Genomic DNA, 13821 nt, shown 5'->3' with positions numbered 1-13821 from the left:
TTGTAATACAAAAAATTTCTGTCTCTATGTAAGTGAAAAACTGGAAAGGTTTTATGGTGATATCTATAACTTAAAATTTTTACCCTATCCACCTGTAGTGTTTTGGCTGTGAATAATGCACCTATTGTTTCAATGACAATTACAAGAAAATGGGACCCTTATTTCAATGTTATACGGTGGATCCTTATTCAGGAGACATTGAACTTTCTAAAAATGTGGTATAACAACTTTTCCTCAAAAATGCCTACAGGGTTACACAATCTTGAAGATTCGGACCTGACTATTACACTTGAATATATGTCACGATATAAAGACCTCTTGCTACTTTAAGATTATGGTCTAAGAAAATAAAATAAAATCACATAACATGATGTATGTATTTTTTAATAATGTTAAAATGGGGTAATATTACTGAATTTGATTATGTGCTTATCAATTTCATTGCGAGTCTGGTGCACTTGCGCGAGTGCAGTTACTCCGCCCACACACTCTTCTGATTGGCTGTGATTTTTGAATGATTTTGTTGGGTTTCATAGTCATGTCACATCTGGTGTGAACAGACAAATTGCTTGCCGCTGGAATCTTCTCGTGTCGCATCTGGTTAGGACAGTGCTATGGTCTACATGTAATAAGACTCATTTGCTTTCAGTCAACACTACACTCTTGTTCTTGTATGGAAGCACTTTCATTCAAACCTAAAGATGAAGATGAAGAGCATCAGCAGCATGCAGAAGGTGGCCACATTGTCCATGGTCTTCATCAGTACCACCAGCTGCCTGCGCAGAGCGGGGAGGAACCGCACCAGCTTTAGCACCCTGAGCAAACGGAACGTCCGCAAAACCGAAAACCCTCCGTCCCCTTGTCCAACGATCTCACACACACTGCAGAAACCAGCAGACAGAACATGCGTGGTCAAAATATACAATGAATTCACAACAGTAGAATCCGAGCGTGAAGGAAAGCGAACAGCACAGAACCTGATGATAACGATGATCCCGTCGAAGATGTTGTAGGGGTTGCTGATGTAGTTGAACAGACCGCAGGCCGAAAGCTTCAGGAGCATCTCTAACGCAAACAAACTAGTGAAGACAATGTTACTGATCTCCAGCAAGTCTGTCAGCTCGTCCGGCTAAAAGAAAAAGACAAGAGGAATATGCAATACTACTCGAGTTTTATGTCATGTCATAGCCAACCAATGCATATTTGTGTGAACATGCAGGTCTATATGATCTTTTAGCCTGTTTTTTTTGTCCACCAGATGAAAAAATGCAGACCAATTACTTAGAAAAGTAAGTAATACTTCTACAAGTGCATGATTTGATATCTGTAACACATACGGTCCTGACATGAACTTAAACAAAAGATTAACTACAGTGTTGTTACTGGCATGACATTGTATTTGTGCTTCTTCTCTTTCTCTCCATGTGGGTTTATTTCTTGCAGAGGAAGAGCAGGCGCTGTTATTAACCGTGTCTACTGTAATGTAAATAATCATTTCCCTGGCAACAGTGTGAATGTCCTCTGCCTCAAACCGGTTAATCTCTGACTGCCTCTCTGTGTCACACAGACACACTAATCCTAACCAAAGGGGTTCATTAAATGCAATATAAGCCATAAACATGCATACAATCACAGCGCAAACAGCAGTGTGTGATCACTTTGTGTTACAATGAGTGTTTTTCTGACACTAAGGTATTTATGTGTACAGTATATGCCAGTGATGACACTAGAGGAAAAGTGTATTGCTAAAAATCTGAGGTTCTCATTATGGTTATGTTTCATTTAGGTATCAACTTTGTCTTAGATGTTTATCATAAACTTAAAAGAAATCAAAGACATTTTGTAACCATTTACACCATGCAGTCAGTTTAAATTTGTAAAACCATTTGAATTAGGACTACATTAATAAAAATATTTGTTTATAAGATGCACAGATTCAGATGATATGATATTTTTTATTTATTTAACATCATCCATTCATTTAATTGCATGATATATTTAATAAAGTACCCTACTAAAAACATAGTCCTTATTTCCAATACAACAACACTTGAACAAATCCTTATAAACATACAATAATAATAATCATCATCATGTTAAAATAAAAATAAATTCTTATTGTATGTTTAAATTATAATAAAATAAAAACAATAATAAAACTAATAATAATAATAACAGCATTAATAATAATAATTATTATTAGTTTATTGTTGTTGTATGTTCAAAAGGATTTGTTTTTGATTGGTTGTATTGAAAATAAGGATTAAGCTTTGGTCCAGTACAATATTAAAAATATAATAATAATAATAATGTTAAAATAAAAAATGTGTTATTATTATTGGATGTTTAAATAATAAAATAAAATCTACTACTAAAATTACTACTAATACTACTACTACTATACTAATAACAATAATTATTGTTGTTGTTGTTCAGAAGGATGTTGTTGTATTGAAAATAAGAATTAAGATTTGGTCCAGTAAAATATTATTAATAATAATAATAATTATTATTATTATTATTATTATTGAAAAAGCTCAATTTAATTGTGTGGAAAAGATCTCCTATTTTCAATTAGAGTTTATTTAAATATTTGTATAATTAGGTTACATATTGTAGAGCTCTCTTTTAAAACTGCAGGATACTTGAGCAAAACTCTCCATTTAATCTCTCCAATGTCTATTAAAAACAACTCAGATATTGAGATCTCATTTGTGATTTGTGTGTAAATGAGTGTATTGTTTTCACCTGTTCATGGTACTCCACACCCATGCTGAGTGTATTGATAAGGATTGCTATCATTATCCCTCTGTTGAAGTACTTGCTGTCCACAATCCGCCTCAAAATGGCTCTGGCATAATGAAAACACACACACACACAGTTCACATTCCCAGACTCCTTTTCTCCCATATCTTGGTTTCTTTTGCTCTGTTCCGAGCTGACGTCTGGCCCCTGCTTCTCTGGGTCCGATTCACCGTTGGAGTCGCAAATAACACCATCACTTTCCTGGGCGCAAATTGGGCAGGAGGATGACTCTGAAGACACCAGCCCCACCCTGCTGTCCGCACACACACTCAAACATGTCCCTGGATACACACCTGCAGTGAAGGACAACGGTTATTTATATTACACATGAGTAGGACTGGGGCAAGTTGTCACAGTGGATGTCAGTTATAAGGCTCAATTTAAAAAAATGCTTGCTTTCTTATGTGTCTATAGAAACTGACTGTCAATAATATCAACCCCGACTACGATCGCCTGAGTAAATAGCATGACTAGCCCCAGCCACCCACATTAAATCCAAATTCTCCAAATGCAACCTAATAATTAGACAATCCAGTGGCGCATTAGTGAATTGATTCCAGTTTAGGGCACTGCAGGCACGTGTCTTTAACACACATGCTCTGTGATTTGCTATGACAATAGTGATCGATACTGTCTCTATATTGTAATCAGGGCAAAGTCTGTCTACACCTGCTTTTTGAGACCCATCTGCTGGGACTGAGCTTTGATCATCTCCAACATATTTATGATTTACGATTAATATATCTGTTGATCATTTCAAACAGATGGAGGACACCAACCCCAGTCAAAAACTTGGCACCAATCCTTTAATTACCCTGAAGGGATCAAACTGAATTTCTGTATGATTTTATAGCTTTTAGCATTAAAAAAAATGGCAATTCTACCGTTTACTGTCTTTGTCAGAACGCAACATTTATTGTGTGGAAATAATATATGGCTACTGGCCTATAAAATAACACCATAGAGGGAGCTATCAGAGTTTTAACATTTTAAATGGTATTTGCAGAAGTCTGCTGATATGTTCCACCAAACATCCTGTTTCCTAAAAATAATACAGTACCGTTTGTTTAAGTTTAGGGTAAGATTAATTTTGTTTATAATGAAAAAGTACTTTTGAACTTTATAATCTAAAAAAAAATAAAAAATCATGAAAAAAAAAAAAAAAACGTAATGATTTCCACAAGAATATTTATGTAGCAGCTGCTTTCAACATTGATAAGAAATGTTTCTCGAGTACCAAATCAATCACAGGCAATTACAGGAATAAATGCAATTACGAGAATCTTTTTTTTTTTTAAATATATAAAAAATAACACCTGTCTAAGAGCAACCTGACCACATATTGCATGCTTAAGTTTTGCAATATCTATTAAACGTAATTGCACAGAAGTGAGGAAAGGAATGTACTTTAGAAGTTAAAAAAATTAAAGTTATGAATATATTTTGACCAAAATGTTTAAATTGCAAGGCTTCCTCACCAGGTACAGTAATTTCAGGCAAAAGTCAAGAGGCACAAAAAGAATGACTAGACAGAGTGTGTGTTTGTGCAGACGGTTCCCTCAATTCAATTTGGAATTATTAGGGCATGACAAGCGCAAAGCTAAAGAAAAAAAAAAGTATTTCATTATCTATGTTATTAAGTTAAAACCCCAGAGACAGAATTTACTTTTAATCCACAACCCAAAGTCAAGACAGCAGGCCCAAAACACTTCAGTTTTTGCATCAAAATTGCATAATTTCTACTTAATAAGTTTTACAGTATGTACAATGGCCCAAACAGTATTTGTACCTTTAAAGGGGGGGTGAATTACTGTTTCATGCATACTGAGTTTTTTACACTGTTAAAGAGTTGGATTCCCATGCTAAACATGGTCAAAGTTTCAAAAGTTAAGTTGTACGTTTGAAGGAGTATTTTTGTTCCAAAAATTGTCCTTCCGGTTTGTCACAAGTTTCGTAAAGTTTTTTTCGAGTATGGCTCTGTCTGACGTAAGAGAGGGCGGAATTTCCTTATATGGGTCCTAAGGGCACTTCTCCGGTAAGATCGCGGGCGCGCGCGCACTCGTAAAACAGAGCAAGAGAGTGAAAGCAGTTCGCCATCAAAGCGCCCTGCCCGGCTTTTGGGAAGTCAATGTCACCAAAGAAGTGTGTTTTTGGTTGCCAGAGCAAGACAACCCTGCACAGATTCCCAAAGAACCCAGCGTTAAGGCACCCGTGGATGGAGTTTGTTTTCCTGAGCATAAACGGAGTTGTGTAAGGCTGTTGTTCCCTGCATTTCGACGATGATTGTTTTATAAACAAAGCCCAGATCGTCTAATGCTTAAGGATCGAGCAGTCACAATGATAAAGGTTTGCGGTCGTGCGTTGGAACGGTGAGTAAAACTGTTGAACAAATGTCTCTGTGTGTTGTTGTTAGCTCGGTGCGTTAGCACAGCTTTAGCTTCGCCCACACGGCCCGCCCCCAGCCGTTCGTTTTTTTCCGGAAAGACTCGGTACAGCCAATCTTTCAATTAAAAATATAATAAAACAAAAGACTTTTTGGAGATATGAAGGATGCAATATTACTCTATAGGTACTCAAGATTAACAGGAGATTGAGTGAAAATGAGCATTTCACCCCCCCTTTAAGCCACAATTAAGATATGAATGTAATAGCATTAGATAACAAAATACTGCTTATCTGTGTTCTTACCGTGCTGCAACTTGTAAGTATCATGGTATCCACTACAAACAGAGATCTTCCTGCCATAGATGCCATGATGGAAAGCTGGTGCTTTGACTCCTCCGGTGGGGTGTGAGCGAGTATGTGAGTTTGTGTACATTTTGGAAGGCAGGATGGTGGGATAGTTCATTCCGAGCCTCAAACCCTTTAAATTTTGAAGTGCAAGAGGGAGTGATGGCGACTTTTTGGAATTTTGTGTGTCTCTATCGAGATGAAGGGTCTTCATTTCTATGCCATTGCTGAGGTAATGTTGATTCTGATGGGGGTGATGATAATGCAGCATACAGTATTGGGTCGGACCCATCTTTGTTCCGTTGTCACTCCAATATCCATTAGTCCCACCCACTGAGAGGGAGCTGCTGGGATTGGCCACGCCCCCGTGTCTCTTAGGGCATAATTCGCCATAGAGGCGTGCGGCGTGACGGCAAAGTTTACGGCAAACGTGGGCGAGGTACTTCAGCATTTCTTCGTAGCAGGATCCTGGTTCGGTCAAGCTACCTAAGGTGGATTCATTGCTGCGGAAACGTGCTCGCTGCTCCTTCATCAGCTGGTTCTCACGTTGTTTGGTCTCGGAGAACTGTGTTGCAATGACGACCAGGCACAGGTTGATCATGAAGAAGGAGCCTACCTGCGGACAAATCAGAGATGTTGAAAACAATCGTTCAAAATCATTACAGGATCACGAATGGCAACTGCAAAAACCTTGCTACAAATATACTGATGATTGTCACTGGGTATTCATGCACATTTCAGGACACTGATCTTTTCTTTTGTCTTTTTATCAATAAAATTATAATTTGTATGGCGAATGTTAAGTGTATGAAGGCTATCCCCTCTGAATGATGCTCACTGTTTTTAATATTTTAAACTGTAATAATATTTCACAATATTACTATTTTTGATCAAATAAATGCAGCCTTGGAGAGCATAAGAGACTTCTTTCATAAACATTAGAAAATCTTCCTAATATTCCTCTAACCTTTTCTTTTTTGTAATGTCTCTCAACCATCTCTCTTTCAACAGTCTTTCTTCAAATCTCCCTCTTGCTCCCCCCCCATCATTTTTGGACATGCCCCTACTGCTGATTGGCTCACTCTCTCCTCCCCCATCATGAGTGGACACGCCCCCTACTGCTGATTGGCTCACTCTCGGTCCTCCCCCATCATTTTTGGACATGCCCCCTACTGCTGATTGGCACACTCTCGCTCCTCCCCCGTCATTTTTGGACACGCCCCTACTGCTGATTGGCTCACTCTCTCTCCTCCCCCATCATGAGTGGACACGCCCCCTACTGCTGATTGGCTACAAGTGTGTTGTGCTGCTCAGTCCGATCCACTTTCAACAGCATTTCTCAGAAATCACTTTCTGGGCTTTTAATTGTACATTTAAAAGTAAAACTTTTGCTTTTAGCTTTTCAAATTGACTGATGAAATCAAGAGCCAAAGGACATATTCTCAATTACTGTAAGTACATTTCATGCACAAAATGTGCAAGTCGACATGTTTAATCAGAATTTTGTCACAGTATCTGAGTAAGTCTCTAGGACACACCAGACTGAAACCTCTTATTAGAATTTGTTAAGTGTTAAATTCAGCTGCAAATGATTTTTTAGCTGCTTATATAGTTGTTTATAGACTGATCACTGACCTTGGTTGAACTCAATTATTAAAAAGAATGTGATTTGGCTTGTTAGTTCAATAAGACAGGAAATTGTATTATTTAACACAATGATAGATTTACACAATGATGACCAGTAAAATATGCACTTTAAGGGTCTAAGATTGTAAGGTGTAAAAAGTGTGATTTTCTCTTCTGAAGTGTAACTGAGTACAAGCATTTCGTTTCATTAGTGCTCAATCACAAATTCTCCAAAATGATGACAGAATTTTAAGTATACTTATCAAGTGAAATTACTCCAGTAATTTACATCTTGATGATAGCAAAAACCACTTCCAGGCAACTAATGAAAGATGTATCCATTAATTATTTACTGCACACTTACAATGATAAGGAAGATGAAATAGATGAAGTTGTAAAAGGAATGTGCATCCATGACATAATACATGATATCCACCCATCCCTCTAAGGTGATGACCTGATGAGAAAACAGAAACAGGATCATAAAGGTTACGGCATCCGCAAAAGCAAGCACTGCTTATAAATATAGCCCTTCTCTCAAGAGTCAACATACAAAGGACATCTTGCAATATTGTTCATCGCTTGCAGAAAACTAGGTCAGGAAACACTATGGAATGATGAACGTCATGCTGTGGTTAATTGGATTTACTCAGAAACCTGATAAATGTCCATGCACGTTCCCAATCAGATTAGTAAAAAATATATGATAAATATTGTTGCACCTAAAGATTAGATTAGAATGGAACATGATAAACTTGATTTCCTGGGACAGATAATTTGGTTAATGATGTAATAGGATTCACTCTCGCTGTAGCCCCTGTCAACCATTCACTTCATTTACCAACTCTGAAAGTAAGTGTCTCTCTGTGCCAAAAGGATATGTGAGGATAAAAAAATATCACCGCCTGCCAGGCTTAATATATACTCAGCGAAAACTGTAATGCACAACTTGGAGCGGATGTCTAACACGCAAGTAGAAGTCTTGAACTGCCTTGCAAAAAAATTATGACTTTGCTTTTTCTTTTTTTCACATACATTTATGTAACTCATTCTATACTCTTTAAATCTTTACACTTTGCCAACTCGCAAACAAGCATACACACCTGAAAGATAGCAATCCATGCATATCCAATGTTGTCAAAGTTGATAGCCCCATTATGGGGATTGTGTTCGCTTGCTTCGCAGTTGTTGTAGTACAAGTTCCAGTTTACACATCCATGTTGAGGCGGCTCTTTCAAAACCAGATCCGTGACATCATCAGGCGTGAGTTCACAATCAGCCCCTCCCACTCTGCGTTTGGGGATATTGTAGCAGTGCAACATTCCATTCTCTCGAATGGTGGAGCAAATGAAGGGGATGTCGTCTGTTTCTTCCAGTCGGTAGTATTCGCTCACAGACTCTGAAACATTATACAGCCTGCAGACAGACCACATGGTGGAGGTTAGGAGAGACACACACACTGTGCAGGGTTATTATCGTGAATTAAAACTAAAATAATAAACAAATACTTTCACTACTTACTTAAAAAAAAAAAAAAAAAAAAAAAAAATAATAATAATAATAATAATAATATTATATATATATATATATATATATATATATATATATATATATATATATATATATATATATATATATATATATATATATATATATATATATATATATATATATATATATATATTTATATGAAGAGTTCAGATGCAAAAGCCTCTAAGTGCCATCTGAAATTTTCTTCTAGAATGATCATTTTTATCAAGCTTGTATTCAGTAAGTTCAGTAATTTCACTTAAATGACAAATAATAGGTAATTTTCATGGACATTTAAAGCCCATGTTGCAGGTTAGAGTACCCAGTGAGCTAATGTATAGAAAAATAATGTAGGAACTAGATTTAAATATAAACATATACTTATAAAACGCTATTTAGGCTTCTGGAGTCGTTTTTGTGAGAAATTTTTACTTCCGCATTTGAAAATCGCTTAAACCGCCGAACCTGAAGTGACGTAACATGAGGTAGAGCGGTCAAAGTAAATCAACTAGCGAATAGGAAAGCAATGGATCGCAATGACAGCTCGGAAAGCTGGGGGAATTGTAGCCTAAATGTTTACTCGTATGATACATATATCATGTAGAGCCAAACGACTACCTCATGTGACGTCATATGACGCGATGGTGGAAAAAAGGCGCTTTTTCAACACGGCCAAGGAAACGGTCACGTTTTCTATTAAATTTGTGCCCTTATGTCTTGCAAAACAATTTTTAATCCTGCATTTACTTTTCATATGGTATTTTCATACAAGGTTATATTAATAAAAAAAAAAAACCTGCAACATGGGCTTTAAGTGAAATTGCTGAACTTAAATATACGAGCTTGATAAAATTTATCATTCTAGAAGAAAATTTCAGATGGCACTTAGAGGCTTTTGCATCTGAACTCTTCATATATATATATATATATATATATATATATATATATATATATATATATATATATATATATATATATATGGCACTTTATATATATATATATATATATATATATATAAAATATCAGCTCGTTGTCAAGGCAGCATTTCTAATTTGTTTTTAGTTTAAGTGAAAAAAAAAAACTCAACAAAAACAAGTGAAAAACTAAATAAACTTCATAAAATTACATTTTATACATTTCACGTTTAACAATCATTAAAAAAAAATATTATAAAAAAAGACAAAACCACAACAAAATTAACTAAAATGAAAACAAAATATACAAATGGCCTATTCAAAATATCAATTATACTAAAATAATGATAAAACAGTTTGATTTTTAATGTGTAATGCACTATTTGTGATAATTGTGAAGATTTCCATAATTCTTTTAAAATAGAAATCAGCTCAGATAGCAGAATCTATGAATGATAAAACTCTACGTCTGGTACTTTCCACAAATATGGTACACTTTAGAGGCACAAATTCTATGATTTATTGTGAAAACTAACACACACTAACATATATCTAACATAAAATTGGCATGACAAGTATCTAGTTTTAAACACATCAAAAGTTCCCTCATTAAATTGGAGATTTGATCTGTTTTTGTCTTTTCTGCTGTATCCAACTATTTAAATTATTTAACGATATCATCTTTTTATGAAATTCACATTCATTGTAGTAAAACCAGGATTAAATTATTAGTTAATTTATTAATTATTCACATTATTTATTAAGTAATGTTATTCCAACATGCATTGTCTTGTAAAATATTTATTATCTATTTTGACCTTTTGAGGTTGGCAATCAATATTTTGTTGCTTTTATTTATTTATTTGAGCTTATCTAATTTATTAATTTGCTTTATTTAAAAAAAAAGACAGCCTTTTGATATAAAGCTGTAAAAAAATTGTAAATACTACAATGCAAAACACTGAATGCAAATTTATTTGACATTTAATATTTGCAAATTGCACTGCATTGCATTGCATTCAATTTTGATTTAGCTTTCATATATGAAGTATCTATTTAAGATTGTGACAAAAGCTTAAGACTCCTGTGACTCATTCTAACGGAAGCATCCCTCCGAACCCACCTCAAAGCTACATAATAATGGGTGATAGTGTGGAGCATTTTGTTCTCTGAGCATTTACAAACCATTTGAGCCAAGTGAGCTTCTGCTTTGATCCGTTTCACATCCTGCTTATTAAACTGAGAGAGCCAGAAGTGCTTTAAGCTGAACTATTAGGTAATCACATCATCTGCAAACATGTTTATATTAGGTTTTAAGAGAGAATGTTAAAGAAAATGGCCCATGTGCTACTTAAAGCATATCTGAAATTAAAAAAAAATTACAATTTTTTTTAATTGTAATATTTGCAATCATGCAACATGAATTGTAAATGCTATAGACTTAAAAAAGGACATTCTATGTACATTTCATTAATGCACTAAACTCAAAACAGATTGCTAGTTTACTTGACATTTAATTGCAAAATGCACTTCATTGCATTAAAAATTTACATTGTTAGAAACAATGTGCTAAAATTGTACCTCAAGGAGTACAACAGCTTGTCACTGTGGCAGTACCCTTAAAAAGACAACTTTGTACCTTATAAACACCTAAAAGTTGCATTTTAGGACCCTAAAGTAGTAATATGTACCTTTATGGTACTAGTTAAATTATCTACTAATTAATACAAATACCCAACACTTACAGACCCAACATATTACAGTTGGTATTATTTTCAAACACGTCAACTAAAACATCTGTCAAATTAATCAATACCGCTATACCACTATAAGAGAATGTTGAATAAAATAGCCTGAGAAATGTGTTACTTACCTGAAACTTAAATAACCAACTTTTTTCCTTGTAGCCACCAAAAACACACACACACACACACACACAGATGGTGTCTGGTTCTAGTTTTGTAGCATTTTAGATAAAACAATTCCCTCTTTTGTCACACTAAAAGATTGCCCAGAGGTCATCTGTTTTACGAGCTCATGCACTGAATGTATTACACAGATATTCTGCAGTTTAGCAAAGACCTGATAGAAATAAGACACAAATTACCTTATAAGTTCTGTATTTAATTGCATCAGGGTTCACACTGCTACGTTTTTTGGAGGATAGCGAGATGTGGGGGTGGAGGGCACTAATGTGACTGCTTTTCTCAATTTAATTGGGTTATTAGGAAGAAAGAAAGAAAGAAAGAAAGAAAGAAAGAAAGAAAGAAAGAAAGAAAGAAAGAAAGAAAGAAAGAAAGAAAGAAAGAAAGAAAGAAAGAAAGAAAGAAAGAAAGAAAGAAAGAAAGAAAGAAAGAAAGAAAAGTCAATCAAGGCCAGGATAGTTGTTTTTCTTTGTTAAAAATTAATTAAAATTAAAATAGAAAAGGAGTGGACTCCCTTATTAGAGTGCCAAATCATGTGGGAAACAAAACCGGCTGCATGCTCCGAAAACAACGAGTAGACGTGCAAACAGACATATTTGCACATCCAATGGGACTCACGTAGACAGAAAGCTATTTTCACACCTGAGATAGGTGTAATATGACTGGCAATTTCTGTGTGTGTGCTGGAAGCAAACATTTATTAACTGGGTCATTCTCTGAAACGAGTGCCTTTCCCAGTTTTACATGCTTACAGTGTTTAAGTGTTAATCAATTAGATTGTGACATCTAAAGCCAAATTAATACATTTCAATTTACACTGTGATGTAATTATGCCTTCATAAAGATTATGATTTTAGTTTAATGAGAAATTATAAGCCTTGTTTAAGGTCATGAATCTACAAAGTGCTTCTTATACAGAAAATGTAATATGTCAATAAATATATATTTTAAATCAAGTCTAAGTAGTTTGTTAAACAAAATCATGGTAAGAGGGTTGATTTTTTTTAATTTGGCCCTAATGAAAAAAAAAACCTCTCTTCTGTTTACTTCTCGAAAACATGAATTTTAAGTGGTTAGAGAGAGAATAAAAGGCAAATGCTAACTTTTATTTTTTATTTTTTTGTCATCAAAGCAAAAAAAAAAAAAAAAAAAAAAACGCATCCACATGAAGAAAGATGAAGAGTTATTCATTGTTACAATTATTTTTAAACACACTGTAAGGCACACTACACACCCACTTTGTAGAATAACACAATTAAAAAAAAGTTTCAATAAAAACCGAGACATGGTTTTTCTGAGGTAAAGGCCGAATCTTCATTTAATGCAGATATCAGCGGATGGACTGAAGTGGATATTGCAAGTGGTTTTTGACAGACAATGCAATAAATGTTGCATGCACAAGAGAACTGTGTTTTTAAAAGGGTAGCATCATTTGAGTGAAATCATTATTGTAACAGACGTTGCTTGGATAGTGTTGGGCTTTGGGGAAGGGAACTGGAGAGAAGCAGTGATGCACCTGGACGGGCTTTCTGGTATGCAGTACATCAGGGTGGACAGTTGTCAAAATGATTCACTGATGCAGACTGCCTTTATGGATAATCATTATTCAGCTCTTTAATTTGTACACTCTCTATGAGCAACGGGGCCCTTATGGCGTATGTAATGCGAGAATTGATATCTTTTGTCAGCATACACCAAAATAATAATGCAACATTTATACTTGGGATTGCTGTAATCTGCTAACCTAAATTCCTCATTAAAAGGTCATTCCAGGTCTATTAGCACAGACATTTTTTCACATGTCCCTTTGTTTGCAAAAGCAATGGAAAATGTGTGTACAAGTAGCACACCTTCAGTGGAAGTCAATCTAGTTAGTGTACTGATGAGGGAATGTATATTTAAAATATGACAAACTTTTTCAATGGTATAAACAACTCTTTACGGTTAAGTTAACTTACATCCAATATTTCTTGTTATGACCCTGTAAATTCAGAAAACCTGATAACTTTTGGTATATGGATACTGGACATTACATTATCTTTCATACACTACCATTCAAAAGTTGTTTTTATTTTTATACCGAATACTACAATTCAGCAAGTATGCATTGATTAAATTGATCAAATGTGGCAGTAAAGACATTTATAATTTTATAAAATATTTCTATTTAGAATAAACACTGTTCTTTTGAACTTTCTATTAATCAGAGAATCCTAAAAAAATAAAATAATCACGGTCTTAAGTATTAAGCAGCACAACTGTTTTCAACATTGATAATAAGAAATGTTTCT

At 34.8% G+C, this 13821-nt stretch overlaps 1 protein-coding gene across 1 annotated transcript in view; it reads right to left on the bottom strand.

Moving 5' to 3' along the window:
• Positions 1-13821, bottom strand: part of cacna1hb (calcium channel, voltage-dependent, T type, alpha 1H subunit b) — a 105251-nt gene that overhangs the window by 42162 nt on the left and 49268 nt on the right. The window contains exons 6-11 of the mRNA XM_081362348.1: positions 8265-8577; positions 7526-7618; positions 5494-6151; positions 2749-3098; positions 978-1129; positions 696-881 (exon numbers count right to left, since the gene is read on the bottom strand). Of these exons, the coding sequence (XP_081218474.1) occupies positions 696-881; positions 978-1129; positions 2749-3098; positions 5494-6151; positions 7526-7618; positions 8265-8577 (1752 nt within the window). The remainder of the gene's footprint in view (positions 1-695; positions 882-977; positions 1130-2748; positions 3099-5493; positions 6152-7525; positions 7619-8264; positions 8578-13821) is intronic.

This window comes from Scardinius erythrophthalmus, assembly GCF_964197995.2.
Source record: "Scardinius erythrophthalmus genome assembly, chromosome: 3".
Lineage (NCBI taxonomy): Eukaryota > Metazoa > Chordata > Actinopteri > Cypriniformes > Leuciscidae > Scardinius > Scardinius erythrophthalmus.
The sequence above is the reverse complement of the archived record's forward strand: the minus strand, read 5'-3'. Positions and strand labels throughout refer to the sequence as shown.